General features: G+C 50.6%; 1 protein-coding gene and 1 pseudogene across 1 annotated transcript in view; both read left to right on the forward strand.

Moving 5' to 3' along the window:
* The window catches only part of Ss18l2 (SS18 like 2), an 89,872-nt gene extending 77,455 nt beyond the window's left edge, over window positions 1-12,417 (forward strand). The window contains exons 2-4 of the mRNA XM_051140306.1: window positions 9,110-9,181; window positions 9,310-9,386; window positions 12,046-12,417. Coding sequence (XP_050996263.1) covers window positions 9,113-9,181; window positions 9,310-9,386; window positions 12,046-12,133 — 234 coding nt within the window. The 5' untranslated portion in view covers window positions 9,110-9,112 and the 3' untranslated portion in view covers window positions 12,134-12,417. The remainder of the gene's footprint in view (window positions 1-9,109; window positions 9,182-9,309; window positions 9,387-12,045) is intronic.
* On the forward strand, window positions 9,894-10,631 carry LOC127184078 (protein canopy homolog 2-like; annotated as a pseudogene).
* Window positions 12,418-14,491: the final 2,074 nt, after the last annotated feature.

Genomic DNA, 14,491 nt, shown 5'->3' on the forward strand with positions numbered 1-14,491 from the left:
CCTTCCATATGTTAACTGCCCACTGAGACTGCAGGACCTAAAGGGTGCTGTTTCCAAGCAACAGAAATCCTAAGAACCTGTTTGGCCACTATCAGAGGGACCCTGAAGACCTCAACTGCAACCCATAAGACTTTTTACTGACCAAACCTGCTTTTCCTCAATCAGGTAACTAAAAGTGGTAGCTGCTTACAGCTCTGCCCAGTGGTATGAGAACTACCAAGACTTCAAATCCTTCGAAATATCTTCTATGCTCAAATGAAGGCGGCATCACGGATGTGTCACCACGCCTGCCTAAGGGGCTGAGGGTGCCACACCCACCAAGGAAGCCTGCAGGCTGGGGGGGGGGGGGCTGGTGCAGTCAGTGGTTGCGGTGCAGTCCTGTCTGGTGTGCACGAAGCCCTCAGTGCTGAAGCAAGCACGCAACTACAGGTCGGAAACGCGAAGAGGAGACTTTAACACTGGGAGGGCTGACCTTTGGGGGATCTGTTTGTGAGCTTGGGGCCTGAGCTACCATGACTCAATCTGTATGTGAGTAAGAAGGGAGCCCTGTTGTTCCCCGCCCCGCCTGGTCCTCCCTGTCCCCTGTCCTCCCACCCCCTACCCCCTTACCCCCTGCCCCCCACCCTATGCCCCCAGAGGCTGAGAGAGGAGGCTCCTGAGTTCAAAGCTGGCTTGGGCTACACAGTGAGACCCTACCTCCAAAACACAGATTAGAAAAGAGGCATCAAGGGGAGGTGTGGCTGCTTGGGCCCTGGAAGCGTAGGGTAGGGCTTTTCCAGCCCTATGGAGTGCAGACAAAACCCTGGACCTCTGTTATAAAGCAATCTTCACAGGCTTATATAGCACATCTTAATCCGGTTCCTTCACCCCCTAAATTCTCTTTCGTGTGTTTGCAACTGTCACACATCACAGATTTCCCTGCTCCATCCACAGACTTTGGGCCTATACCAGAAGCCACTCTTTTTGTTTGTTTGCTTGTTTGTTTGGAGACAGGGTTTCTCTGTGTAGCCTTTGCTGTCCTAGACTCACTTTGTAGACCAGGCTGGCCTCGAACTCACAGTGATCTGCCTGCCTCTGCCTCCCGAGCGCTGGGATTACAGGCATGCCCACCATGCCCGGCTCAAGCCACTCTTTTATTGTCATTTTCCCCCCACTTTTACTATTTAGCTCCCCCATCCCCCCAACCTAAGGACATAGGGGGAGGGGCAAAATACAAATTTAAATGAACAAAACTAGCTGAACTCTGTAGAGTCAAGTACAGAAGCCCACCACAGGCACGCTGCTGAGAAAAGCATTCTGAGGGGACAGTGAGCCTGATTCCCAACTCCAGATCCTGTAGGCTCCAAGTTGCTTGGGGATGGGTGTACCGGCTGGTTCTGTGTGTCAACTTGACACAATCTAGAGAGGGAGGAGCCTCAGTTGAGGGAAGGAAAAAAAAAGCCTCCCTGAGATCCAGCTGTGAGGCATTTTCTCAATTAATGATCAAAGTGGGAGGGCCCAGCCCATTGTGGGTGGTGCCACCCCTAAGCTGGTGGTCCTGGGTTCTATAAGGAAGCAGGCTGAGCAAGCCATGAGGAAGCAAGCCTGTGAGCAGCACCCTCCATGGCCTCTCCTTCAGCTCCTGCCTCCAGGTTCCTGCCCTGCTTGAGTTCCTGCCCTGACTTCCGCCAGTGATGAACTATGACCTGGAAGTGCAGGCCCCTGAATCAATCCCTTTCCTCCCCAACTAGCTTCTTGTTCATGATGTTTCGTCGTAGCAATAGAAACCCTGACTAAGACAAACGGGGCCGGGAGGGAGACGGAGGTTAACTGTGTCATCTTTAAGAGCTGTAAACAGAAGGAAGCTGAACTAGACAGGGCGTGTGCAATATCGTAGCTGTCCCTCCACACTTGATCTTAGCAAGCACCTGCAGAGTCTAGCAACCTCTGATGGAAAGTATGAAAAACAAAAACAAAAGCTGCACCTGCAACTGAACATGTACAGACTTGCCCTCGCTTGCCAGACAATAGCATGCAGCAAGCACATCCACAGCGCACTATGTAGACCTGATAGTCAAGGCAGATGTCATCGGAGGCTCACAGGAGCATGTGCACAGACTACACACAAACACGATGCCCGTGTGTGCAGTGGGCTGAGCCCAGTCTGCCAAGCATGCAGAGAGTCTGGGACCTCCATGTGGATAAGGCTACTAAGTGCCCAGAGCTTCCTTCCATCCAATGAACAGGCAAGGAAACTGCTACTGTAATCTCAGACTCCCACGTGCCTTCCGTGGCGTGTGACCTCTGGACCAAACCTCTGGGCCCCCACCTAAGTGGCATGTTTAAGGCCAGTTTAGGCTACATGACACCCTGTCTGAAAAGGAAGTGTTGGAGTTACAGCTCAGTGGCACACACGTTTAATCCCAGCACTTGGGAGGAAGGGGCAGGCGGGTCTCCAGGCCAGCCCGCTCTACACAGTTAAGTTTCTGACCAGCCAGGGCTACAGAGTGAGGCCCTGTCTCTAAAACAAAATAAAGCCACTTCCTCTTACTGTGATGTGAGAACCAGACAAACTCCATTTTGTGTTAAACCTGGCCAAGGGCTGAACCAGATTCCAGGAAAAACCACTAAGTAGTCTAAACAGAAAAATTCCCCTGGTGTATTACACTCTAAAGTCAGCTGTCTTGTCTGGCCATGCACTGTGTCTACCTCTGCCACCTGAGTGCTGGGATTACCGTACCATCACTGCCCGGCTTGCTCTGAAATTCTTTATGGGACCTCAAGATGTCCTTTCTGTTGTCCGTAAACATTTAAGTGTTCTCTCCGGGGGCTGTCTACAACTGCCTTCCCCAGAAAGCTGCTGTGCGGCTGAACCCTTGCACATCAGTGTTAGAGCAAAGCTGTGCGTTTTCATTTCCCTAAGTCGCTCCACACGAAGAAACTCTTTGCATAGACTTTTACAGACGCCTGCCCTACCCATTGGTTCTGCGCTGTGTGTTGCCTTTGTTTTTCTGATCTTGTCACCAGCTACATCAACGGAGTTGGAAATGGAGGACACACACACCTGTGATCCCAAAACGTGGGGGCAGGGGAAGTGGGGGTGAGGAAGAAGGATTCTGAGCTCAAGGCCAAACTCCAGTTATATGGGACCACATCTCACAAAACCACAAGCTGTACGAACTCCTTTCATCAGTGGCAACTCTTCCTTCCGTGGCTTGGACTTTCTGCAAGCCTGACGCCGCCCTGCTCCGTAGGTTCTTTGTCCTGGCGTTATTCAAGTCCAGGAAAGTTAGTGCAGAGGTGACCAGGCCTTGAAGAAACCAAGTCCTGCAAGACCAGCAGGCTAAGGGAAGTTTGCTGTCAAAAAGGAGCTACTGCCAGGACTAGAAAGCTCCGTCGGAAAAGGGCACACCGCCCCGCCCTCCCGGGACACGCCCCGGCCCCGCCCCGGGCAGTGAGCGCAGCGGGCGCAGTGGCAGCGCATCCCCGCAGGTCCGCGGCGCGCAGGGCGGACCGGGCCTCGGCGGAGTCCCACGGGCCCCGAGCTGCAGCCCGATGGCCTGGCCCGCGACCCTGCCTCCCCACGCCCGCCTGGCCCGCCAGCCTCACCTCGCCCCGCGGCCGACCTCCGCCTCGGCCACCGCAGCCCACCCGGCGGCGGGGTGCAGGTCACCCGCGGCCGGGCTGCGGGCGGTGGGATGCGGCGCGCGTGCGCACACCCTGAGCTCCCCATTCGCTGCTGCTAGGCGACGTTCACACCCAAACACACCAATCGTGGGACGTCTCTGCGGTCCAGCCGTTCAGACCCCGAATTGCGTGAGCCTTAAAGGGCTGGCACCCGCCCTCTCCCCGCCGTCCGCGTCTCGTCCGGAGGTCCACGCGCGAGTCTCACCTCGAGCGGTGGGAAGAGGCTCCGACGTCCCCTCGGTGCCTGGCCAGGAGCCGACAGAGCTGTTCTCCGGAGGCGTCCAGGCCCCTCGTGACTGGAATGGCACTCCCTGGGCGTGGGTTCTTGCAGGCTACGCAGCTGGGCTGGAGGCCCGAGATAGAGGATCCGAAAGAGCACAGCCTCTTGCCAGCCTGGAGGAGGTGCCAAAGTCCGGTCCCCCGAGCGACACACCCTCGCGGTTAGGTTGGAGGGAGATCTGGCTGCAAAGGTAGACCCTTACTGTTTTTGACAAGTGCTCCTGGCAGAGAAAACGAGTCAAGACAAGAGGGCAGGGTCTAAGCACCAGGCAGGAAGGCCGGTGTCTGTCTAAACACGAATCATGCTTTCTAAAGAGAATTTAAAGGAGCATTTGGCTTCCTCAAATCGCAGCCCATCGGGCAACGGAGAGTTGGTGTGTTTCAGAGACGTTGGCTTGTGCGGAGTACTTCGTGGGGCTGAGGATGTAGCTCCGTTGATAGAACACTTGAACTACAAAACCAGGGGTCAGCCCTGTCTTCTCCGTGCGTCAGAACTCCAAGCTCCCCGGCCTTTGGATCTTGGACCGTTCATCAGTGACTCCGCCTACCTGGGTCTCAGGGGCTTAGCTTCTTACTAAAGCTAACCAGCAGCTTCGCTGATTCTTCATTTTTATGTCTTGAGACATATCCCAAGCTGACCTCGAATCACTCTGCAGCCGACTGTGACTCAGAAGTTGATCCTTCTGCCTCCGTTTCTTGGGTGCTGGGATTACCCACATGTGCCTCCATGACCAGTTTATGTGGCGCTGGAGCTCAACCCCAGGGTCTCCTGCCTTCTAGACAAGAGCAGTGCCCACTACACCACAGCCCCAGTCCCAGTGTCCCTGATTCTAAGGCAAGTCAGTCAACCCCAGAACTGCCTCCCCTGGTTCCCTTCCCAGCCTCCGTCAGCACATGACATAGACATGTCAAACAGACAGAGATAGCCTGCTGCTTGTGTCTCTATGGAGAAGCCTGCTGCAGCTGCCGACATAGCATGGCAGCTGGATAGCCAGGCTGTGGTTCCCGGGAGAGACCTGAGCTGAGTGAAGACTTACTTCTAAGTGGTATTTCTCCTGTGGGCGGAAATGGAAGCAGGTTTTATATAACCACAGACAAATTACAAAACGAACACAGGATCTCCTTCGGGCATTTACTGTGTCTTGGCCATAGTCCCCTCCCACATTGAGTCAGGGCTGGTCCGTAACAAGCCTCAGCAAGGCTGGGTCATAACATTCACAAAGGAGAAAACCTGGTAGATACAGGAGTCTGACGCCTCTGTCCACTGTGTGCCCTGTCTAGGCGAAGAAAATCTGGTGCTAGACCTATAAAAGTCGACGTTTAGGGCAATGCAGTAGACCACACCGTGTTGGCAGAATTTAGGAGGCCTACCACAGGAGTAAAATCATGAATTTGAAGCTAGCCTAGGTGAAATTGTGAATTGTAGGCCAGCTTGACTATAGTTTGAGACCCCATTTGAAAAAAGAAAGGAAGAAAGAAAGAAAGAGAGAAAAAAGAACAATCCTAGCGAATTGGCCTGGGAGTGTAGAACACTTGGTACCCTTGCAGAGGACCTTGCCTTGACTCCCTGTACTGGCAGCAGCTCACAGCCATCTGTAACTCCAGAAGGATTTGACACCCTCTCCTGATGTCCACAGACACCAGACAGGCAAGTGTAGGTGTTGCTTTTTAAACTCTTCTTTATTTGGGGTTCCTTAATGCCTGTTCCTCCCTTCCAACCTCCGACCCTAGGTAGGAGAGAAAGAAGGGACGGGGACGCAGACCTCTTTAGACGTAGTTCCGGGTGGTTAGGGTCACCGGGTTCTTTGGGAAAATACCAATCTCAGTCGTCAAGATACCCAGCAGTCCAGCAGCAGCAAACGGCAAACGCAGCAGGAAGAACAAGCAGCCTTCTTCATCCTCCATCCATCTCCTCAAAGCCCCTTCCTCTCTCTCTGGGCTCTGGTATTTATACTCTCCCAGAGTCCTCAGAATTCCACTAACTCCAGCTGACAAAGACCACATCCCTTTCCAAACCTCACGAGGCTGTTATCAGCTGTGGGTAAACTAAGGCAGTCCCATATCACACAATTGAGATTAAAACAAAAACATACTTTTAATTAATTTATTTATTTTATGTACGAGAGTGTTCTGTTTTCTTGCACACCAGAAGAGGGAATCAGATTCCATTACAGATGGGTTGTGAGCCACCATATGGGTGCTGGGAATTGAACTCAGGACCTCTGCAAGAGCAGCCAGTCCAGTGCTCTTAACTGCTGAGCCATCTCTCCAGCCCCTACAAAAACATATTTACATAACATAACTGAGTTTTTAAGGAAACCAAAACTTGTTCCACAGGCATGTGCTGCAATACATGTATGCAGACTAAACATTCATACATATAAATAAATCTTTAAAAAATTTGTTTTAAAAAGCAAAAGTAGTAGCCGGGCGTGGTGGCGCACACATTTAATCCCAGCACACGGGAGGCAGAGGCAGGCGGATCGCTGTGAGTTCGAGGCCAGCCTGGTCTACAAAGTGAGTCCAGGATGGCCAAGGCTACACAGAGAAACCTTGTCTCAAAAAAAAAAAAAAAAAAAAAAAACCAAAAAACAAAAAGCAAAAGTAGGGCCAGGCCGTGGTGGTACACGCCTTTAATCCCAGCACTTGGGAGGCAGAGGTAGGCGGATCTCTGAGTTGGACACCAGCCTGGTCTACAAAGTGAGTCCAGGACAGCCAGGGATGTTACACAGAGAAAACCCTGTCTTGAAAAACAAAACAAACAAAAAGAGAGAGAGAGAGAGAGAGAGAGAGAGAGAGAGAGAGAGAGAGAGAGAGAGAGAGAGAGAAACTCCAGGTTGGGATGTGGCTCCTGTGGGGAGTGTTTATGGAGCGCAAGCATGAAGTTTTGGCTTCTGCCTCCAGCACTACAGGCACAGCTGTAGTCTCAGCACTCAGAAGATACAGACAGGAGAATTAGAAGTGCAAGGTCATCCGTTGTGAGACACTATCTTAAAACCACGCCCGCAGGAAGCTGTCACACGCTCCTTAGGTAGGCTAACCCTTTACATGATTCAGATCAGTCAGCTAAAGTGATGTTTCTCACAGCTCTGTCCCTCCAGACCTATTCATGGTTCCAGACCCAACAGCCAGCCATGAGGTTCAGTATTTTCACATGGGATGACCTCAGACTACATTTCTGTTGCCTTCAGTTTGGCTCCCCAACACCTGTTCCCCACCTCCATAAATGCATCGCAACTCTCTCAGATGCCAAACCTGGAACTCCCAAGCACCATCCGCCCAGCCTCCCTGCATTACCCTCCCACTCAGTCCCTGAGGCCTACCAAGCCTGCAGCCTCAAATGCACATTTCTCTCGCAGCAGTATCCGTTTTCTCTGGGATGCACACCCGTGGCCACCTTCTACCTGCTCTTCCCACCCAGCTGCCCTTCCTACCTTCCATCGCACTACTGCCAGGGACGTTCTCAGGTGCACCTCACACTTTACCACACTTCTACCTAACAACCCTTGTGGTTCTCAGGAGGAAGTTCAGAGTGGTGTTCCGTGAGGCTCTTCCCTGCACCCGCCCCTTCCCCACACCACCTCCTGTGAAGATCATTGCTCTACTGTCTAAACTGGAGTTGTTGAGGGCAGAGTGCTACTGAGCAAGGTCTCCACCCTGCTTTTGATGGCTCCGTGGCTCCTCTTCTGCCCATCCTCCCTTCTGTGGAATCCCTGGGAGATTTGAGTCTCAGGAGAGAATTTGAGAAGCAAGGAGCTCTGAGTCCTGACCCCACCTCAGGCACATCACCCCAACTTCTCTCACTGGACCCCCATGCTTGGGAAATAGGTGGGAGATGCTGCTTTATAAACCTGGATAGGGGCAGGCAAACCTGCTCTAGGGCGGGGGAAAACCCCCCAAACTCTAGGGAGGTCCTCAAAATCTCCCCCTTAAAGGAAGTTCTAAAGTCACATGGCCCTGGCTCAGAGTGTGCTGGTCATCTCTGGCCAATAGGACTTGAGAAAAATGCATTAATGGAGAAAATAGCACTTTATATGGGTAGCAACAAGCAATCAATATGATTTCATAACACGCTTTTATTCATGTGTACATGTGTGTTTGCTGCATGTGTTTGGGTGCCCACAGGCCAGAGGAGGGTGTTAGGTCTTCTGGAGATGAAGTTACAGATGTGTGTGGAGGTGCTGGGAGTCAAACTCTGGTCCTCTGGAAGAGCAGGCCCCAGTTTTGACAACTAGCCCCTGTGTTGGCATAATGTTCATATGGACTGTGTACAGTTTAGCCTTTGTTCATTCATATGTTAATTTCTCTACCCCACTGCCTGGTTTCAATCCGGACTGCACTGTGGTGTTTATTCCTAGTATCTCCTGTCTTAAGTTTGTGTAAACATGTCACCATTTGTTCTCTGTATTGCCAATAAAAGCCAACTAGCCAATGCTGAGCAAAACAGAGAATACAGTGGGACATCCTGGGCCAGTGAGGGGAGAAGAAAAAGCGGGAAAAACAGGAGGTATGCACTTGGAGAGGATCAGGAAACACTAGGAGAAGTGAGCTAGACCTGGATATGAGGGAAAAGCGAGCATAACGTGGGAAATCTGAGTGGGAGGGGAACTACTAGCTTGGCGGTTTAGGATGGAGTAATTATTGCTCAGCATTGTGCTCTAGGCTAATTAAATACATCCTAGTCTCTCTGTGTGGTTATTTGATAAAGCTGATCAAGGAGTAACCAGCTTTACTCCTTGGTTTATTATTTATTAATATAATAATAAATATTAATAATCATGCAACACCCCTGATCCACATTTTCTTGATTCCCAGAGAGCATCTGGGTACATTCATATATCTTCGAGAGAAGAGAAAAGCTAGTATCAGTGCTTTCGGATTTGATCTGGCTGGAGGCAGCACCCTCGGGTCCCACCGCACTGGAACACGGAGCCATCAATCATCAACCAAGTCCCGCCTCCAGAGCAGCGTCACAGACTACGCAATAGCAAGCTGGGCGCGTCCAATCACAGGTTACGCCCCGCCCCACAGGCGCACCCAATCAGCGTCGATTCTCCTGTGGGTTTTCCCCACCCCCTCAGGGGGCGGGGCACGCCTCGGCGCAGGCTTGCGTCAGCAGCGCGCGACCCGGCTGCTCCCGGCTGCGGATCCCGAGCTTGCTCTCAGCATGTCGGTCATCTTTGCTCCTGACTGGCTACGCGGCAAGGCCAAGGTCAACCAGGAGATTATACAGCGGGTGAGTGTCCCGGAGGCGGGGACCTGGTGCTGGAGCTGCGGGGCCGGACCGTGGTGGGGGCAGGCTGTGGGCCGGGAAAGGACCCCCACCTCAGGGCGCCCTGCGCTTCCCCTTCGCACGTCTTTCAGCTCCTGGCGGAGAACGACCAGCTGATCCGCTGTATCGTGGAGTATCAGAACAAGGGCCGAGCGAACGAGTGCGTCCAGTAAGTGGCACGGGGGCGCGGCAGTCCTGGGTGGTGGAGCTCCGAGGGGAGACGGGGGTGCTGCATGCCTGTAACCCTAGCTCTGGGCAGGCTGCGGCCGGAGGCTAGCCAGCTAGGATTACATAGTAAGACTCACTCACCTCCCTCTCCCGCCTGCTGAAGGGTATTTACTTACGAGTCAAGGCAATATAGACAGTTGGTAGAATCTGGAGTTTTTCCATATAAAGCCCTGTCTACTGACGACAGGGGGAAGCATCCAAAAGCTAGGTTCAGGTAAGAGCCGTGGCCCCTTTGCTGTCTGTGGGAGATACACAGGACCAACAAAGGTTAATTCAGGATAGAATTAATGTGTTCTCTATTGGATATCAGAATGAGAAGAAACAGAATCTGAGAGCTTTTCCTAAGAAATAGGAAAATTTTCTTACAGAAAATGTTTTATTGTTACTTAAATATTTAAAAGTGCCATACTTTTTTCTGCCTCTTAAAAAAAAAAATCAGGCGGGTCGTGGGAGCAGAGGTGGGACAGATGCGAGCATCAGGGCAGTGGGCGCACTGAGGTTGGGGACGGAGCCTCGCGGGAGCTACCCACATTCTGGAGGTGGAGCGACCCCGTTACGCTAAAGATGAAAGGCTGGGGTTGGCTGGCCCTACTTTTGGGGGTGTTGCTGGGAACTGCTTGGACTCAAAGGAGCCAGGATCTACACTGTGGAGCTTGCAGGGCTCTGGTGGATGAACTAGAGTGGGAAATTGCCAAGAAGACCATTCAGATGGGATCCTTCCGAATCAATCCAGATGGCAGCCAGTCAGTTGTGGAGGTGCCTTATGCCCGCTCAGAGGCCCACCTCACGGAGTTGCTGGAGGAGGAGTGTGACCGCATGAAGGAGTATGGCGAACAGATCGGACCCTTCCACCCACCGTCGTGGGCCGGAACGGAGAATCCAGCGAACAAGACTTAACAGGGCATCCGAATTGATTCAGATATCAGCGGCACCCTCAGGTTTGCGGTGAGAGCATTGTGGAGGAGTACGAGGACGAACTTACTGAATTCTTTTCAAGAGAGGCTGACCATGTTAAAGATAAACTTTGCAGTAAGCGAACAGACCTATGTGACCATGCCCTGCACAGCTCGCATGATGAGCTATGAACACTGGAGCAAGCAGCCTAGACCGACATGATGAAATACCCTCAGGAGGGGAAGATGGTGGCATTACCTTTTATATTATGTTTTTATGGAAATGAACTGAAAAAAAAGTCTGAAACCAAAAAAAAAAAAAAAAAAAATCAGCCAGGCGTGGTGACACATACCATTAATCCCAGCACTCAGGGAGCAGAGGCAGGCGTATCTCTGAGTTCCAGGCCCGCCTGATCTGCAAAGTGAGTTCACAACAGCCAGGGCTAAAACAGAGAAACCCTGTTTAAAAAAAAAAAGTCATCTACAACCCTTCTCCAAGTATCTTAATGGATAGCAGAATGCCATTTTGAGGTGTTTATATCTGACTCCAACATTTGATGATTTGCTTTTTACAGTTTGTAGAAACATTCTCAGCTTCAGAAAATGCCTACAGCACATTCTCCTTGGCATGCTGACTCCTGTGCAAAGATAGGAAAGTACTACAGATCTCCTATTCTGTTTTTTTTTTGTTTGTTTGTTTTTTTTAAATATTGTAAAAGTTGCTTCCCATGTCAGATGACTCCTAAACAAAAAAGCAGCTAACAGTTGCTGTGTCATATGCTCACCTTGGTCATAGGACACCCCCCCACCCCCCCACCCCCCCCGCCTCCTGTGTGCTGAGACTAAAGGTGTGTGCTACCACACCCAGCAGCGGTGCTATGGGCTGGAAGGCAGTGTGTGATGTCCTGGGGAAAAGCAGCACGGAAGATTCCTACTCTTGGAAAGCTGACATTCTAGACTCTGGAATCCAGAGGGAAGACTTACAATAGGCATGTCATGATACATGCTTTGGGCAGGATGAAGTCAGGGGTGTGGTTAGAGGGCTTGCTGTGCATGGAAGTCCTGGGTTCAGTTCCAGCACTACAGAAACCAGGCAGGGTAGGTGGGAGGGAGGCAGAGTGCAGGGCATCTCTAATAAGGCAACACTGAGTGAAGCCAGGCTGGCCCCAGAAGTAAGCAAGTCAGCGTGAGGTGCTGGGTATCCTCAGAACCAGGAGATGAGAATGCAGGCGTAACCAGAGACCCCATCACGTAAGACACAGGAATGAGACAACATCTTGAAGGCTTTTTTAACAGCATGACAGGACCTTGATTTAAACTACTGTGGTCACTCTAACTCCGTAGCAGAAGCAGGCCTGCAAAGTAGATCATGGGGAAGAGGAGACGGCCATTGTAGTCCACACAAAGAACATCCTAGTTGCTTGATCTCGAGGGGTAGACGTGGAGTGATAAGTGGGAACGGGTGAGAAGGTAAGTTAAACGGGAAGCTTGGGGAAGCCAAGTGGTGTCCTGGAGAGGCAGAGGCAGATGGATCTCTGAGGTTGGAGACAGCCAGGGCTATATAGGAAGACCTTGTCTCCAAAAATAAAAAGGGCTGGTGGCCTGTGCCATCAGTCATTGAGCAACCATTGCACTGCAGCGGGCAGGCTCTCTTGTGGCTTGCGTGGTGAACACAAACACGCTTCTAATGTTCGGTTCCACCCCTAGGTACCAGCACGTGTTACATAGAAATCTCATCTACTTGGCTGCCATCGCAGATGCCAACGCAAGCAACCTTACAAAGGTGGCGGAGTAGTCTTCCAGGAGGCCGTGATGAGCGTGACTGAATGCAGCCCTTCTCCTGTGAAACAGAGACAGAATCAGTAGCAACCGAGCTACGTAGGACATGGGCAGAAAGCCTGTGCTTCAGTTTACACTGTGAAGAAAGCTGCTACTGACTCCACTATATTCTTAGTGTAAATATTTTAGTAATAAAGCAGATCCCACGGTAAAACTCTAAGGACCTGAGGTATGTGACAACAGTGCCATTATTGTCAGTAAATCAGTAGTGCTTCTTAATTATCAGATAACGTTATAATAAATGATGTGCACTTCAGCATCCTGAAATGTCCCTCTTCAACTAATGCCATCCTCACAGCCCTGTCTTCTCTCTTTCACTCTTCTAGGTCATACATGGTTTCTTCTTAGGGAGGGAGGTTGAGGCAGGTGTCCTTGCTTGAGGCTGAATTACACACACTGAAAAGAATCAAGCAAAGGGAGTGTTCCCAGCTAAGAAGGAAAACAAACAAACAAACAAAAAACAGCATAGGCACACGTTGGACTGGGACAGGAGTCAAGATCACCCTAGGCCACATGCGACCCTGAAAAAGGGAAAATGTTTTTTTTGTGTTTTGTTAGTTTGTTGTTATTGTTTTGAGACAGGGTTTCTCTGTGTAGCCTTGGCTGTCCTAGACTCACTTTGTAGACCAGGCTGGCCTCGAACTCACAGCGATCCGCCTGCCTCTGCCTCCCAAGTGATGAGATTAAAGGCGTGCGCCACCACGCCCGGGCATGGGAAAATGTTTTTGTTAGCATATACACAATAGGTTTAGCGATGGCCTTTTCTTACATTGAGTCATATGCTTTGATCATATTCACCCTTATCTCTCTCCTTTTGTCTCCTTCCTGCTTGGAAGCTTGATGTACAGCATGGGAGAACTTAAATATGTCTTGTGCTGTGAGACCAGCCAACCGCAAAGGCAGACTCGTCTGTATCAGTTTGCTCTCTGTGGCTGTGATACCACACCAGGATGAAAAGCACCTGGTGGACTTCCTGGGGCCTGCAGCTGAAGCAGAGACCTTGGGAGACAGCGGCTCGCTGGCTTACTCTCTGAAAGACTGAAAATCAAGTTGCTCAGCCCATGAGGCTGGAAGCAGTGACAATTCTGGAATTTTGGTTTCTTTAAAAAAAAAAAACCACAAGCCGGGCATGGTGGCACACACCTTTAATCCCAGCACTTGGGAGGCAGAGGCAGGCGGATCGCTGTGAGTTCGAGGCCAGCCTCGTCTACAAAGTGAGTCCAGGATGGCCAAGGCTACACAGAGAAACCCTGTCTCGAAAAACCAAAAAAAAAAAAACCAAAAAACAAAAACAAACAAAAAAAAAAACCCACAGAAATAAGGATTTTGTTGTTGTTGTTGTTTTAACCCCAGATTTGGGGATGTAGGGCTGTTTCAGACTGTCCAAAGAAGTTGACTATGATTTGTGCTCTAGGAGAGGCATGGGTTTTACCAGCTGAAGATAGTTTCTGAGACTGTGACATTTGGAATTCGGTGAGCTTTCCCAAGTATATATAAATGCTAGGGCCCTAAGAGGCAGGGTTGGTGGTTGGTGGTGGTTCAGGGAGTTGGCTGCGGCTTGTTAGTCCTGCTTAAAGAAGAAACAGAAAGAAATTTGATTCAAGACTCTCTCTCTCACGCTATTCCTTCTTTCTCTCCTATCTAGTGATAGGGGGCGAGATGGTGGGGAAAATAAAGAGTAGGAAAAAGAAGAACCCACAAAGTAGCAAAGACCAACCACAGCCCAGGGTCTCAGCTATCCCAATTTTTCACTGAGGCCTGAAGAGTCCTGGAGCTGCTGGTCGTCTGTCTCTGTGGGAAGCCTAAACAAGCAGAAAGGAATGACTGGGCTGTGGGAGAGATGAACTGGCTCGTGGTAGGCTGCAAGCAGGCAAAAGCAATGCTTCCTCCTTCCGTGCCCTTTATAATCTGAGAGCCACTAGAAAGTGCGGATCAGATTAGTGTGAATCCTTCTCTTTCAAATAGCCCAATCAGGAAAACTTACAGGAATGCCCACCAGCTTAAGTTTAGTTGGTTCCAGACGCAATCAAGTTGACAACCACAGTAGACCTTCAACATTGTGATTTATGCACGGGAAGAAGTATGATTATACATGCGGAGAAAGGTGAGGGGAACGAGCTCGAGGGTGTTATTCTATGTAACAAACTATCTAAGTTGGTTGATGGTGATGGCTACACCATAAGGAAAATGTCCTTCATATCACTAAACTGCACTTAAAGCTGGCCTAAAAATGGTAAAGATAGTGCAAGTTTTACAATTTTATAAAAGCAACAGCGTGGCACTAATAATTATATGTGGTCATAAAGCCGAGCAA

Source organism: Acomys russatus, chromosome 32, assembly GCF_903995435.1.
Source record: "Acomys russatus chromosome 32, mAcoRus1.1, whole genome shotgun sequence".
NCBI lineage: Eukaryota > Metazoa > Chordata > Mammalia > Rodentia > Muridae > Acomys > Acomys russatus.